At 36.9% G+C, this 17,194-nt stretch overlaps 1 protein-coding gene across 5 annotated transcripts in view; it reads left to right on the forward strand.

Annotated features, from left to right (window-relative positions):
• LOC150109760 (adenosylhomocysteinase-like 1) overlaps positions 1-17,194 on the forward strand; it is a 440,710-nt gene that overhangs the window by 417,940 nt on the left and 5,576 nt on the right. For all 5 annotated transcript variants that reach the window (XR_016549840.1, XM_090408492.1, XM_090408303.1 and 2 more), the window contains one exon: positions 1,483-1,603. Coding sequence is in view for 4 of the 5 variants with exons in the window: in XM_090408492.1 (XP_090264618.1) it covers positions 1,483-1,603 (121 nt within the window). In the remaining variant the exon portion in view is untranslated. The remainder of the gene's footprint in view (positions 1-1,482; positions 1,604-17,194) is intronic.

The raw sequence follows: 17,194 nt of genomic DNA on the forward strand, positions 1-17,194 counted from the left end.
CTCATCTCATTTGGCACTTAAGCACCTCCAGGTTGATTTCAAGCAAAATTGATTTCCTTGAACGTTACCATCAGTTTCATTAGAACTACAACGACACTTACTAGCCATAAGTGTAATAATAAACACAGAAAAAAAAAAAACTCTTTTAAGAGATGAACAATCAACAATCTTTAGTAAAAAATGAGAAAATGTTGGGCTATCACCTTTTATTTTAATTTTATGAAGTTTTAATATGTAAATGAAGAGGCCACATATCAAGGAGATATATTAGTGCACTTGTTTAAAGTTTCATTGCCTTGATAGCTGTTTCAAGCTATTGATTCTCATCAGAGACTAGGAATAGTCGACTCCCCCCCCCCCACACGGCAAAACCTTTTCTTGGATCTTTAATAACACAAAACAGTTCATAACCAATTGCATAAAAAAAAAACATTACTAGCAATGAAAACCACCAGTAATGTATACACAATTCATAAAACAAAAGAAAATCAACTGAGAAATTGACAAATGAAAGTTGACACGGAAATTGAATTATGGGATAGTAAGGCAATTGATATGAATTCATTAGCCTCTACATATAAGTAGCCTAGTCATGAAGTTACCTTATGTGCAAACTTTGTTTGCTTACATTTGGAAAAAGGATGAAACCAAGAATATAATTTCTATTTCCAAACTTTCAGAAATTTGGAAATAAGAAAAAAAAACACATTGGAGATGTTAATAATAACAGAAAAGATAATTCCGGGTTAGCCCTTCATTTCTCAAATACCACTCACAACATTGAATGGGACAAAAGTTCTATGCCATATTTAGAGGAAGACTTTCGTAACCGAAACTTCAAAGAAGCTATGGTAATCCATTCAAAAGGCAGCCTCAATAGGAACCAAGGGATAATCCTTGCTGACATATGGAAGACCCTCATAAGATCAATTAGCACACCAGAATTCAACTTCGCTGCAAATTACAGAACGCACTTGCATAACAAAGTCTGACATCACACACACTCCATGCGTTTGATGTAACGCGTCTTCTGAATTTGTATAACGTTTAGTACTCATGTTTCTTTCTTGACCTGTTGTAAGCTGTTTTTTATGACCTTATGTATGCCCAGATGAAGCCAACAGGCAAGTTGGCGAAACTAGTCGGCTAAATGTGTTATTAAATTCTTCAGCCAATATATCCCAGTATTGGCTAAATTTTATTATTGAATTAAAGTTGGTGGTCAAAAAAATAGAATTATCAATTTCATGACATCTTTAATTTATAATGAAACAGATATTCATAATGACCCTGACAAAATACTTATAGATCATCTAAAAATATTTGTATGATAAAAACTTTTCTAAGTATTATAATTATTTTTACTTGAATTTCTGTAGAATCAGTTGATAAAGAAAGTCAGATGACAACATTATTTTCTTGATCAATAATTTGATTTTGTTTTGTTAATAGTTTAAAGTTAGAATCTAATTTATTTTTCAGATGAATATGTTGCCAGCCTTCATCTCCCTACATTTGATGCTCACCTAACAGAACTCACTGATGAGCAAGCAAAATATATGGGTCTCAATAAAGCAGGGCCATTCAAACCTAACTATTACAGGTAAGGTTAACTCAATTCTGGTTGTTCTTCTTATTCTGCTTAGTATATGGAGGTCCTCTATGTAAATACTATCATTAATGTAACACAAAAGTGTTACACTTTTGTGTTAATTGAAAAAAAAGTGCATTTTAATTGTAAAAGAGTTTGTTTTTGAATTTGCTCAAGATAACCTTTGGCATTAAACAAGAGAGGCCACTGTCTCTCCTTTACTATGTTGTACTTGGTGAATTTCACTGGGCCTCTTTAAATAAATCGAATAACTACTATATCATTTTAATGTGACAATTGGCAATAAATATATAGACAGGGCCATGGAGATCAGTTGCACTGTGGTTTCTTTTTTACATTAACATTAACATCTTTTTTCATTTCACACTAACATCATTTCACATTAACATTTTTAACATCTGTTTTACATCAATGACTATGCAGCCAGCATATGTGTCTGTTCATTGATTTTAGTGTATTATTATTTCATGTGTTTGTTTGCTAGCCAGTTTGTCTCCTTTCCTTTAGTGTTACATGATGATCAGCATTAATTTCAGTAAAATTATGGAAACTACAACCATGTTGGGAATAATTACTTTAATTTCCTGATGTTTCAACTTTCACATTTGGAGTAGACACTATATGTACAAAGCCAAGCTATATTACATTTCATTACATTACAATGTCAAACATTTTCATTACATTGTTGTAATATCTTCTGCTGTCTGCGCCATTGTAATAATTGTGTTGTTTTCCTATACTTGTGTTGTAATATCTCTTTATCTTTATTCTCTTCTATCTTTATTCTATTCCTAATTCTAATGTGCTTTTTCTCTCCTATCCTTTTTCATTTACTCTACTGCGTACTATGATTATCCACCTTCCGTATTTACTAATATTGTAATATCTCTTTATCTTTACTCTCTTCTATCTTTATTCTATTCCTAATTCTAATGTGCTTTTTCTCTCTTATCCTTTCTCGTTTACTCTACTGCATACCATGATTATCCACCTTCCGTATTTACTAGTCGAACGCCTATGAATACTGGAAATTTATTTGTCAGACTGCGCCACCAATATATCATTTAATTGGCATAAGACTAAATAAAACTTCCGATAGATTTCTCTCTCTCTCACGAGCAAAGTTTCTTTTATCAATGTTTACTTTAACAGTTGTGGTTCGTGAGTAACTGAACAACGTTTTTATTGTCTTAAATTATTTCCTGCTCACAAGTCTGATTTATTTAAGAATAGTGCAGTTGTAAAATAAAAGATCAGGCAGCACGCCTTTGACAAATAATTAAAACACATTTATTTATAAATTATACATGAATTAAACAATAGTGAGATTGCTTTCTCTATCCATTTAATAAAATCTTTAGCATAAATTAGAACCATTTTACTTTAACACTAATTAACTTCTTTAACTCATAATCTTATTTACTCTCCGCTTACAAATTCAACTTATTAAACTTCTAGTTTACAATTTTTATATCAACTTCCAATATGCCAATCGGTTCTCTTAATGACACTTCTTACTGCTATTAACCAAATTCTTCAAAGTCTTTCTATAACATACTATAAGAGGAATTGTACAAAAGTATGGAACTTACAAAGGCTCTGTATTGCATATTCAGTCAAAAGTCTTGCACAAAAGTTCTAAGGCAATTCTTTCATCTCAGATCTTGAGCTTCCTCGGGAATGTCTGGCTTCAGTAATATCTCATTGGGAAAATAGCGGGCTGTGGACTACGGTATTCATTCAGCTCTGGCAAAAGGTTGTTCTCCCACGGCAAAAAGAAAAACTTCCGAATGAAGCTGCCTTGGGTAATTTACATCGCCTTTTCTCCTCTGCTTTGGCTCACCGAAAATGCCTGGATGACTGCCGCCTCCAAGAAACTGAAACTGCCGCTAACTCTCAACCAGGATGTCTCTGGCATCTGGAAGCCTTTCTTTCTTCAGCAATGTCTAGAAGCCCTCTCTCTGGCCTGGAAGCTCCTCTTTCTGGCAATGAGTGGAACCAAGAAGCTCTTTATGCTCCGCTCAGTCTCCTTTTATTTTGCGATCTCGTGCCCTTGCACTAAGGGTGGTAAACCCCGAAGAATTTTGCATGACTCTCTCATTTTCTTTTAAGTTTGACCCATTCTTTGTTCTCCTCTGTGCAATCTTTTGATTGTATTTTGCTGGGCGCGGAAACTTGTCTCTAAAACTAGCGGACCTTTTTGATGCTTTGCTTCAACTTTTGGGAAACTTCTCTAAACCGAGCGGCACTCTTAGATACTATCTTTAAAGTTGTATGTAGGTAGCGTGATCACGGAGAATAATATACATTTTCCGATTATATTCTGAGGCGTTGAGAACAACAGTGGCATTACCCTTATCAGCTCTCCTAAAGTTAATTTATCTTCCAGTCAGCTCTCTGCCCTCAAAAAATTATGGAAAGAAAAAAGTATTGTCATCACCAGAGCTGATAAGGGTAATGCCACTGTTGTTCTCAATGCCTCAGAATATAATTGGAAAATGGATATTATTCTCTGTGATCGCACTACCTACATACCACTGGAACACAATACCACAAAAACTCAAGTTAAAAAATTAAAAAACCTACTTAAAAAAGTTTCTTCCTGGCCTCCTGACATTACAAAAAAACTCAAACCATTCTGTTCTCGTCCCCCTCGGATATACGGTTTACCAAATTCCACAAACCTAATTCTCCCCTAAGACCTATAGTAGATGCCACCAATGCACCTTGCTACAAATTATCAAAGCAGCTAGCTAACTCTTTGACCCCCCCCCCCCCCACTGGTCTTACCTCATCTTATGTAAAAAACTCCACCCATTTTAAAAACTTAATTGAAAATCTTACTTTAAATAATATAGATATATTGGTCAGCTTTGACATCATCTCTTTGTTTACAAATATTCCCCTAATTGACACCTTAACACTCTTATAAAACGTTTTTCCTTCTGATATCTTGGATCTTTTCCTTTACCATCAACTCTGGTTATTTCTCTTGGAAGAACAAAATCTACAAATAGCTATGGGTTATTACATGGAAAATTTTTCAAAATTTTCCATTGACTCTTCCCCTCTAAAACCTTCTATCTGGCTAAGATATGTAGATGATGTGTTCTCTATTTGGCCTCATGACCCAGACACATTAGATTCCTTCCTCAGTCACCCCAATAGTCTACATCCAAGAATTCAGTTTATGATGGAAAAGGAAAATAACAATAGTTTACCCTTCCTAGACACCTCAGTAAACACGCCTTCTTAATGGTAACCTTTCTTTCTTTGTATATAGAAAACCTACTCATACAGGCAGAAAAAAAATTCACAAACTCTCCCACCACCACCCCTCCAGCAATATGGCATTATTAAAACTCTGACCAATAGGGCCTACAATCTTTGTTCCAGTAAAACTGCCCTTTCAACCGAACTCAAACACATACACAACACCTTCCTTTCCAATGGCTATAATGACTTACAGAATTAAAAAAATAATCAAGTCCTTCCCCATTCCCTGACCATCTCTTCAGAAGGACTTCAGAAATGCCATCACCATTCCTTACATCCGTGGCACTTCAGAAAAAATAGCCAGATCATTAAAAAAGTACAACCTCCATACAGCTTTTAAGCCCCACCGTAAACTTGCTACCCTTATCTGCTCCACTAAAGACCAGCTCCCTCCTCTTTCAGTGCCTGGTGTATATAGAGTACCTTGTTCCTGTAAACTTGCCAACTCAGACAAACAGACAGGTCAGCATCCATTGGGTTGTAAGAACTCAGTTCTTACATCGGCAAACACAATTATGGTCAATCTGGCCTTTCAGACCACGTTTTGGATACATCCCATAGGATCTCCTGGGAAAAAACTACCATGCTCCACCATAGTAAATTCAAAAAAGAAAGACTATTCTTTGAATCTGCATCTGCACTCAGGAATCAACCTAATTTAAACAAATACGGTTGCATTAAACTTCTCAAAATTTGTGAAACTAATTATCAGAGATCCCTCTTTACATCACCCTCTATGTGTGGTGTAAAGAGGGATCTTTACACCACATAGGTGTATAGATCATAGGTGGTGTATCCTCTATGGGCATTTGCAGGACACCTCCAAATGCCCATAGAGGGTGCACCACCTAGATAGGACTTTAGTTTCACTTTGTATTGTATTTGTGTTAATGGTGTTACAAAAAGTTTTTGTAATCCCCGAAGATGTCTCTCTGACGGAGACGAAATACTGGAAGTATTAAAATTAGTTTTAATCCTTTCTCAGTGCTGTTAATATTCCATTAAACCTCTAACATGTTTAATATAAATATTCTTACACAATTCATTGTATAGCTTGGAGGTTATGAGTAGCTGTGCATTTGTATGTTACGTTTGATATTCTGACTGTTTTTTGCTGTCAGTTTGGTTTAACACGTTATGTAAAGGTTTGTGATATTTGACGATAAATTGTATCTGAGAGATACCGCTACCTCTGATGTCAGTATAGTATGGTTTAGTTGTTTTATTTTATTCTTTGTTCAATAATTTCTAGATTGTAACTGAAAATAAATAAACCATCATGTATTACTGAAATAGAGAGCCAAAGGCTTATTTATCATACATCTCCTCTAGGAGATGTGCTTTACATTATGGAAAATACTAAGGAAAGGTGATCTGGAGCTTACTCAACCTTTACTACGAATGGTTGCTTATGCTTGCATCCGCTGAAACTTTTAGTTTCTATATGTTCGGCATGAAACTCTTGTAGTTTCTATATTCGGCTATGAAATAATGTTGGATTCAATATCCACTTAATTTTTACCATCATGTATTATATTTGCAGTGTTTTTTTCTTTATGTTTTATTGCATTTTAGTACATACTAGTAATGAACGTATCTCTCAGATATACTGCGACCTACGCTGCAATTTTTACCATCGAGAGCTCCGGAGGGTTTAATCCAACATTATTTCATAGCTGAATATATAGAAACTAAAAGTTTTGGTGGATGTAAGCATTAAGCAACCTTATGGGCAACTCGTAGTAAAGGTGGAGTAAGCTCCAGATCATTTTTCTTAGTATTTTCCATAATGTAAAGCACATCTCCTAGAGGACATGTATGACAAATAAGCCTTTGGCTCTCTATTTCAGTAATACATGATGGTTTATTTATTTTCAGTTACAATCTAGAAATTATTGAACAAAGAATAAAAACAACAACTATACCATACTATACTGACATCAGAGGTCGTGGTATCTCTCAGATACAACTTACTGTCAATTATCACAAACCTTTACATAACATGTGTTAAACCAAACTGACAGCAAAAAACAGTGCGGAATATCACTCGTAACATATGAATGCACAGCTGCTATGACCTCCAAGCTATATATACACTTAATTGTGTAAGAATATTTATATTAAACATTTTGCATGTATCTGTGAGATCAGCTACGAGCTCCGGAGGGTTAAAGGTGCGTTAATCAAAACTCTTGCCGTGTATTTCAAGGGATTGCCGCAATTAATTTCAGCGCGTTAATGAAATCCCGCATTAAGCAAGGGATACCTGCATTTTTTTGTAATTTTTGCTATGAGCCTGTTTTACTTCTACCGTGTTTGCTGGTATAAGCTTTGAAATGGTGAAATATGAACTCGACTGTCTTTTTTTTCCAATGAATTACAAACCAGCCAAACTTCAACTTCCCATCCACCATAACTCTAAGATCCTTAGCCTTATCAGTTTCTCCAAGCATAATCCCACCAGTATAATATGCAGTTGGAAATCTCATCATGATAAAGTGCATTACTTTATACTAGCTTTCATTTGACAGCCATTATCATTTGCCTACGGTTCAGACCTGTTCAAGTCATTATGTAGATCACTGCTTATCTGTAGCATTCCCGATTGTCCTGCCTATAGCATACACTTGAGCATCTCCTGTCAAGTTCTTCCCAATATTTGACATTAATAATGTATAAATTAAACAAAACAACAATGGTTCATGTACTGATTGCTGGGATACAGCACTGTATACCTCAAATCTGCTGTCTCCCCCCCCCCCCCCCACTACACATATAGTATACTCATCACAATCCTACTTTTTGATACTTCTCTCTCCTTATCCAAGTCAATAGTTTACACTCCAATCCTATATCCTCAAATTTTATGCAGCAGCCTTTCATATGCCTTAGCAAAATCCAGCCATTTCATAATATATCCATTTTCTTTATCTAACTCAGCTATAACATTATTATAAAACATGAGCAAATTATTCAGACATTGGACATGGCCTCCTTTTAGTAAACCCATGCTGTTCCTTGCAATGTACAGCTGGTCTGCCAGCACACTTCTGGGTGTAAGTTTGTAGAAATTTTTTTAAAAAAATTTTAACCACTATTCCCGAGATACTGATAGGTCAGTAGTTAGATGCATCACCCTTACAGGAGCTACTATACATTTCTGTGGAATCTTTCCTGAGCTGAGACTTAAATTATACAAGCATATTAAGGGCCTGGTTTATTTGAACATTCTCTTAGCATACATGCTGATATCCTATCTGATACCCTATTACTGAATTCTTATCCAGGTTATGCAACAGCTCATGAACCTCCTTTGTATGCACCTTTAACTTTTGTGTAATGTGATGGTAGGATTGTGTACCATGTTGTCTGCATAGGGATAATAGATCTTAGCAGAGTGAGTGCTTATTATTTGAATAATTGCATCTGCTTGTGACAAGCATACCATCTTTTCTTTTACTTGCAGTATAACAATAAAGTTTTTTGGGTTGCCTTTAACTTGCACAGCCATTTTATTTTATTTATTTATTTATTTTTATTTTTCCCATATTCCAACTTTGTTTTCCATACATACTTATTACTTTTCTGTCCTGCACTTCATATATTTCATAACTTCTTTCATCCTTATTCTAACTATATTTCTTTCACGTCGTCATCGTAGATTTCTTGGTTGATATAGTTGCACATCCATTTCACTCATCGTCTATATTCTTTGAACTTTCAAAACACATTCGGATATAGCATCATTTAAGCATCTATTCAAGGCTTCCCTGGAAAGCTGATATCCTTCCTATTCAATAACTGATTTATGCGTGTGATCGTTTCTAATTGGGACATCTCATGTACTTAGTCACTTATGTACATCATGCCAAAGCATGATTACCTACTGGTAGCAAAATAATTACATCCTTAATTGAGATCTCTTCTGATAATTATGATCAAATCTCTCTGATCTCTAATCTTTCACTTCAAGTTCTTTCTTTCATGTACTATTTGAGAAAATTGTCTGGCAATTGCTCAGTACATTCTCTTTCATTCTTACCAAGAGGTTTTTCTTCCTCAGCATCTTAATCAATATTTGGATACTTTAAGTCACTTATAATTACTTGTTTGGTACTCATCTGGGTAATTATTATTATTACCACCCCAAGACCTCATGGAGTCAAAGACTCATCTGGGAGGTCCTTTTATCACACACACAGCTCATCATACCATGTTTTAAACACATTCAAACTCCTTGCAGACACCACGCTCTCAGGCAAGGCATTCCAATCATTCACAATTCTGCACGCCGCCTCTCACTCCCCTAATCACACCCTCTTTATACAGTTTCCAGGGATGACCTCTGGTTCTCTCCTGATCTCTCACTATTCACTGTAAAACTTCTCCAGCATTGATCCCCTTACCAACTTGTAGGTCTCTATCATATGTCCCCTCTTCCTCCTGTCCCCTGACTCTACAAATTATATCTTCTCAATCTTTCCTCATACTTGACATTCCAGAGGTCAGAAATTACGTTAGTCAGTCTCTTTTGGACCCTTTCCAACATTTCTACATCCTTCTGAAAACCCGGTGACCAAATCTGGGCACAATAGTCCATGTGTGGCCTAATCAAAGCCTTATACAACGGAACAAGAATCTCCCTACTTCTACATGTCAGTGTCCTCCGCATCATTCCCAGAAGCCTTTGTGTTGTCTTCACATTTTGGCGATGTGTCCCCTAAATTTTAGATCCTTATCCACTATCACCCCCAGATCTCTTATTTCCTCTACCTCCAACAATATATTCTCACCAAGCATAAATTCTGCATCCCATCTTTGTTTTCCAAATTTTAAAACCTTACATTTTGCAACATTGAACTCGCATCCCCATTTCCGTGCCCAATCACTCAATCTATTCAAGTCTTTCTGTAAGGCAACGACATCTTCACTACACTTCACGGTTCGTCCCAACTTTGCATCATCTGCAAACAACTGAATATCTCCATCCAAATATTCAAATATATCATTAATATTCAAGTTAAACAGCAATGGACCTAAAACAGACCCCCGAGGCACTCCACTAGTGACTTTCCTTTTCCTGGATATCGCTCCCCCATACACAACTTGTTGATACCTATCAGATAGCCAGTCTCCAATCCAGTGCACCAATCTAATATCCAAACCCATCTGCTCTAGTTTGACTGTCAACCTATCATAATATACTCTATCAAAAGCCTTTGCAAAATCCAAGTATATTACTGTGTATCCTTCTCCTCTTTCCAAGGAAGCAGTCACTTTATTGTAATAAGTAAGTAGATTGCTAAAACATGACCTCCCTTTAGCAAATCCATGCTGTCCATCAAAGATAATACCATTGTTGTCAACCCAACTCTGGATCCTAGTTCTCACAAGCTTCTCCAACAACTTAACCACAACACCTGACACAGAGATAGGCCTATAGTTTGATGGAGTTCGATCACCTCCTTTATGAAGTGGCACAATCTTGCCCTCCTTCCATTCCTTAGGAACTTGACCGAGTGCAAGACTCATATTAAAAAAATATGTCAAGACAGATGTCAACTCCCTGGCACATTCTTTCAGAATACATGGCGATATGTTATCAAGTCCCACAGCTTTATTAACATCTAGTTTACTCAACAACTCCCCATACACCTCTTACTCACCTACAGTCAGTCTCTCCTCCCCACATCAACTGCTCTCAATACCTCCATGAAGTCACATTCGCAAGATTGAAAGATCTTTCTGAACTGCTCCTTAAGTATCTCCACCACACATTCTGCATCAGCTGTCTTTATACCATTTTCTGCAATAATTTGTCTGTGCATTTTATTATCTTCAGCAAATGAAATTCCAGGTCTGTAACAACACCTGCCATATATTTCATTTTGTTAGTCCATACTTCTCACAAGATAGCTTTACCATGCAGCTGAATGGTACATTATTGCTATTAATGCTTTTGTGAATTTCTTCCCTAACTGGATTCTCCTCGTCTTCTGTCTCTTCTGTCGCTCCTGAAAATGCTGTGTAATCAAATTCCAGTTCCTACATCTATATACTTACTTAACAAGAAGTTTTATCAATAGCTTCACTATAAATCGAAGTTTATAAATAGTAAAAATGTGGTCTCATGAACAATCAAGAATAAATAATATAATCCCCCCCCCAAAGTGTTCACTGGGAATACAATAGAGTCAGTAATGCTTATCAATCCAGCTGGTTGAACAATGAAGTTATAAAGTTATATGCATTACTTTTCAACCTACAGGTTGTAAGTTGGAATGTAGATGATTTGCATTGCATCGTGTGAGACTACCTTTAACCACACTACTGGCCAGGACATATATATTAATATTATTATTATTATTGTTGTTCCGGGAAACTCCAAGGAGTCGACAGACTCATCGAGGGAGACCCTAACATAATGTCAAGAACAACTATTCAACATTCACACAGTATCTATCATACCTTGCCTTGAACTCATTCACGGTCGTAGCACTCACAACAGACTCTGGAAGCTTATTCCACTCATTTACCACTCTCCAAGTAAAGAACCAAGCTCTAACACCCTTGTCAACCACGCTCTTGCCCAGCTTCCATGCATGGCCCCTAGTCCTCCCACCACCAGTCATATTTTCAAAAATATCTTCTGGATCAATCTTATAAAAACCCTTCAGTAATTTGAATATCTCAATCATATCACCCCTCCTTCGCCTATCGTCCAATTTCTGCAACCCACAAATCTTCAACCTATTCTCATAAGGTTCATTCCACAGACCTGCTATCATCTTGGTCACTCGTCTCTGGACCCTCTCCACTTCCTCCCCATCACGAAGAAACCCTGGTGCCCAAAGCTGGGCACAGAAGCCCAGATGGGGTCTTATCAAGGCTCGATACAGAGGAACAACAACTTGTTCGTCTCTGCATGTTAAAGTATTTTTCAGAAGCCAAGTGATTTGGTGAGCTGTTTTAGTTACTTTTGCAATGTGCCCCCTAAACTTCAATTCCCTATCCACCAACACTCCCAAATCCCTAGCCTCATCAATCTCCTGGAGTATGGTTCCACCAATGCGATATACTGCTGCTATTCTTTTCACCCCAAAGTGCATAACCTTACACTTTGCCACATTAAATTGACATCCATTTTTCCTAGCCCAGTCCTCCAAACTATCCAAATGATCCTGTAAAATGTTGACATCCTGTGCACTCACAATTGCTCTACCCAACTTTGCATCATCAGCAAACAAGTGAACACTTCCTCTCAGATCCTTTCCAATATCATTGATGAACAAATTGAAAAGCAGTGGTCCAAGAACAGAGCCCTGTGGCACTGCACTAGTCACAAGACGTCTTTTAGACTCCACTCCTGAATAAACCACTCTTTGATATCTCTCCTTCAACCACCCTCTTATCCATCTCACCAACCCTATATCTATACCCATCTGCTCCAGTTTACTGATTAGGGTTCCATGTGGTATCCTATCAAAGGCCTTGGCAAGGTCCAGTAGTATCACTGTAAACCCATTACCCCTATCTAGTTCAGCCGTCACTGTGTTATAAAACGTGAGCAAGTTACTGAGGCATGATCTACCCTTCACAAAACCATGTTGTCTCCCATACAATATCCCATTTTAATCTATCCAATCCTGTATTCTTTTCTTGACTAATTTCTCTAAGACCTTGACAATGATTCCTGATATGCTAATCGGTCGGTAATTTACAACAGCAGTCTTGGAACCACCTTTATGCAGTGGAACTATTTTCCCCTCTTTCCACCCGCTCGGGACTAACCCAGACCCGAGACTCAATTTAAACAAAATGGTCAAGGGTACTGACAATTCTTTAGCTGCTTCTCGTACAACACGAGCTGGTATACCATCCAATCCCACAGATGTATTGACATTGAGGTTATGCAATAGACTACTCACCTCCAATTCATTAACCACAATTCCCCGTATAATCTACTGGTTTATTCGTTTCTGCAATGTCACCACCTGGATGATATCCTTTTGCAAAGTGCTCACTCAGTAACTCAACTATCTCAACTGATTCAGTTACCTCCCTACCATCGGCATTCTTTAAAATCAATCTGCCATGTACATTTTTCCTTTTACTTGCTACATATTTAAAAAACTGTTTAGGATTCTCTTTAGCCTGCATGACCAATGTTCTTTCGTAATCCTTTTTTGCTTTTCTTACCACACTCGTCACCCTTCTGGCCTGCGCTTTATACCGTTCATGTGCCTGCCGGTCACCCTTCTCCTTAAATTCCCTCCATAGTTGTTTCTTTTTTTGCAACTCAAGCTTAATGGTGTTATTCATCCATTTAACCCCTAGTTGATTTATTATTCGGACTCTAGGTATACAGTCAGCCATTGCTTCATGCAAGCACTTCTTAACTACCTCCCATGCACTATCAACTTCTAGTCCTTGCAGTTGTACATGCCATGGCACTGAACCAATTAAACTCCTAAGCTTGTCATACTTTCCAGCCCGATAATTCCACATGTACCCTGTCTTAATTGAAAATTCTACACCTTTAGCCACCTCCCAAGTTAAGACCCTATGATCACTCTCACCGATTGGTGGCAATGTGGTCATATTTGTTACAGCCAAATACTCAGATGTAATTACTAGGTCAAGCACTCTCTGACCCCTAGTATTTTCCATTACATGCTGTCGCAGATAGTTATCCCTTAATAACCGCATAAAATCCAATTCCTTCCTCCCGTGTGTCCTCTCCTCACTCCAATCAATGCGACCATAGTTGAAATCTCCCATAATAATCACCCTCCTTCCACCCATTTCTTCTATTTGCTTGTGCATACTGTCACCACCATCTTTTCCATCACCTGGTCTATAGCAGCACCCAATTGTATATTTAGTTCTGCTAGCCACAAACTCACACCAAATGGCCTCAAATGTGCTCTTTTCTCTATCCTGCAATTCAACTTCTATTCTCCTTGGCTGGAGCTCATCAGCTATCATCAACAATACTCCTCCCCCCATTTTATTCTCTCTGTCATTCCTGAACACACTATACCCATCACATTCAATCCCACTAGTTATATCATCTACAGTCAGCCATGTTTCACTAATACCTATAACCTGTGGTCTGGAAGTGCCAACCATGGCCAAAAACTCTTCCTTCTTGTTCCTAATACTCCTAGTATTAGTGTACATGAATTTAAGACCCCCATTAGCCCCAACCCTACCTTGATGCCTTATATTAATTATCCCACTCAGATTTGTTGTCCTTATTTGCTCTGGCATATTATATTCATTCTTACATTCAACTGCCTCCATAAGGACTGTATCTCTACTCCCCCCCCCTTAACAAATCTAGTTTCCCTGAATTTGCACATCCACTACGTTCAGCAACACTTTCTCAAGTCTTCTTACACCGTAACCATTCAAATGCAAGTCATCCATCTTATATAGATCCTTTCGCCCATCAAACTCACTCCACACGTCCACAAATTCCACACCACGCGTCATACATAACCCACGCATAAAGTCATTCGCAATTATAGCCCTCCTTTTAAACATTTCATTGTCATACCGTGGCAAAAGACTAATCATTCGAACTCTCTCACTCTTTTCTTTTGCTACCTCAAACAATTCATTCAGGTCTTCTATCATTTCATTTTATCTCCTTTCAAATCATTCGTACCTGCCACAACAATCATTTCTTTCACCCTTTCCTTTTGCTCTCTAATAGACTCAGTTACGTCCTTTATGGTCGCACCAGGTTGGTACGATTTTGTCAAATCCTCTACTAACACACCTCGTACTAACGAGTCTCCATACAGCACTCTATCCTTCATTTTGTTCATATTCACATTCATACGTCTATTTTTCCTGTCATACCTTTTATTATTGGTTGGTTCATTCAGTCTACTTTTGTTCATGCACTCTAGCTGCTGTTTTGCTCTTTCTATCGCACTATTCAACAACGCGATCTCACTCAATGCATCTATCTCATCTTTTTTGTTCTCTGAGAAACCATTTATACTATCATTCACACTTTCTACATTCACACTCTCACAATTTTCATGTACAACCTTGCCGTTTCTTGTCATATCCCTATTTCCTTCATTCTGAAGGTTGACAAAAATATCACACTCACGATCCGAAATACACTTCAATTCCTCATTCTCCCTACATTTTCTACACACATTCAATCCTTTATTATCATCTAACCACACTCCGACCGCACTCCGCAAAGCGTACATTTCACAGCTAGTACACTGACTCATTTCTTTTATGCTACCGTTCTTTGATAATGATGGCGAACCTTCATTACTGGCCGCCATTTTCCTTCACACAGGTGCCATACTTATTTCAACGTGTTTTGTCAAATTATACGTTATAACACACCAAAAATAGACGCACTAAAATACGCAAGGCAAACAAAACAAAACTACACAATATTAAGTAATTTGTATCGATAACTGAAAATGATACTTATCTTATCTGGAGCTTGCACGAACACTACACATTACAAATTCATCTAGCGGCGACTTCCTGACATAGATTATGTTATAAAACACTTTAGTACACTAACCACGCTAATAAAGTTCCAATAATATACCAAAATTACACACTTAAGTCCATTAAATTGAATCCAAAACATCAATAAATCAACAAAAAACACATATCTCTCAGGAGCTCTCCGATAGCACGTCCGTTCACCAGCTAGCCTCGACACCAATCTTCTACGTCCACATTACCATTAATGCAAAGTGCGTATTAAAATTGTAATACCATTGATGTTACATTGAAATTTATGATGGATACGAAGCTTTTAAGGATGCGTATGTGATCTTCAATGGCCAGTAAGGTGGTTAAAAAGCATTTAGCATATTACTTGTCCAATTATTGAAAACAATTTCCAAACTTTTGTTAGTTTGATGCAACAGATAAAAGGTGCAATCTTATGTGATGATTTACATCTACTCTGTATAATGAAATGTGATATACTACAAGTATATTCTGTATACTTCATTACAATTATTTTTGAAGATATAGCTTAAACATATTACATTTTAGCAATTAAATTATTTTAAAATAATAATAAAACACCTATTTCTCACTAACTTTTATGTTTTTGTTTAAGATGCTTATAAAAGAAGTTTTATATCATGATCGAGTAGCAATTATACTGTATGGATTACCTTGTACTGTATCTTTCACCACTTCAGAATCATAATATCAAACAGTTGATATATTCACCTAACTCTTAGTAAGGGAATATATCAACTGTTTGATATTACATCTCTGAAGTTCAACAGTTTCAATGCACTTCATCCAAGAATCCAGTTTACCCTTGAAATAGAATCAGATAAGCAGTTAGCCTTTATAGATCTTCTAATTCTTCGCCAACCAGATGGTAACCTACATTTCTCAGTCTATAGAAAGAAGACTCATACTGGCCATTATATCCATGCTGAATCTCATCACCATCCCAGTCAAAAGGCAGGAACTATTAAAACACTAGTTCATCGGGCCAACTCCTTTTGTTCTTCAGACGATCTCTTACAGAAAGAACTGTAATATATTACTTCTTCCTTTCTATCTAATGGATACAAGAATTCCTTCATCAAAAGAACTTTGAGTAGTTTTAATATATCTTCCTCTTCAAATACAGGAGAAATGAGGTGCATTCCTATCCCTTATGCACACGCCATTAGTGAACGTATAGCAAAAGTTTTTAAAACCACCGAATATTTTTGTTGCCTTTCGACCGGTCAGAAAAATCTCCAACTTTCTCACTTCTCCTAAGGACAAGCTTCCACATCTTAATTATCCAGGTGTTTACCAGATTCCTTGCGCTTGTGGATTATCTTATTTCGGACAAACAGGAAGATCTGCCTCTATTCGACTAGAAGAACACCAGTCTTATATTCAGTACCTTAAACCTGAACAGTCTGGACTTGCAGAACATGCCATCTTAACCAGACATAGAGTTCATTGGAAAAAGACGAGAGTCCTTCACAAAAGTTGGTTCCTCATAGAACGGCTTTATAAAGAAACATGTGAAACTTTACTCCACTCTCCTAGCTTAAACAGATCTGATGGTTTACATCTATCCCCTTTATGGGAAATATTAGCTGATTTACAAATCAGCTAATCTTTCCTAACCTTTTACTGTGTGTATATATATATATATATATATATATATATATATATTTTTAGTTATCTTACACTAGCTACTTAGATGGCGCTTTTTGGAATTGTTAGTTATTGTTTAATTTGAGCTTAACATGTACTGAAGATGCCTGTGACACAGGCGAAAATTATACT

The sequence above is a fragment of the Typopeltis vanoorti genome, chromosome 1 (assembly GCF_054136105.1).
Source record: "Typopeltis vanoorti isolate ZY-2024b chromosome 1, IOZ_Tvanoo_1.0, whole genome shotgun sequence".
NCBI lineage: Eukaryota > Metazoa > Arthropoda > Arachnida > Uropygi > Thelyphonidae > Typopeltis > Typopeltis vanoorti.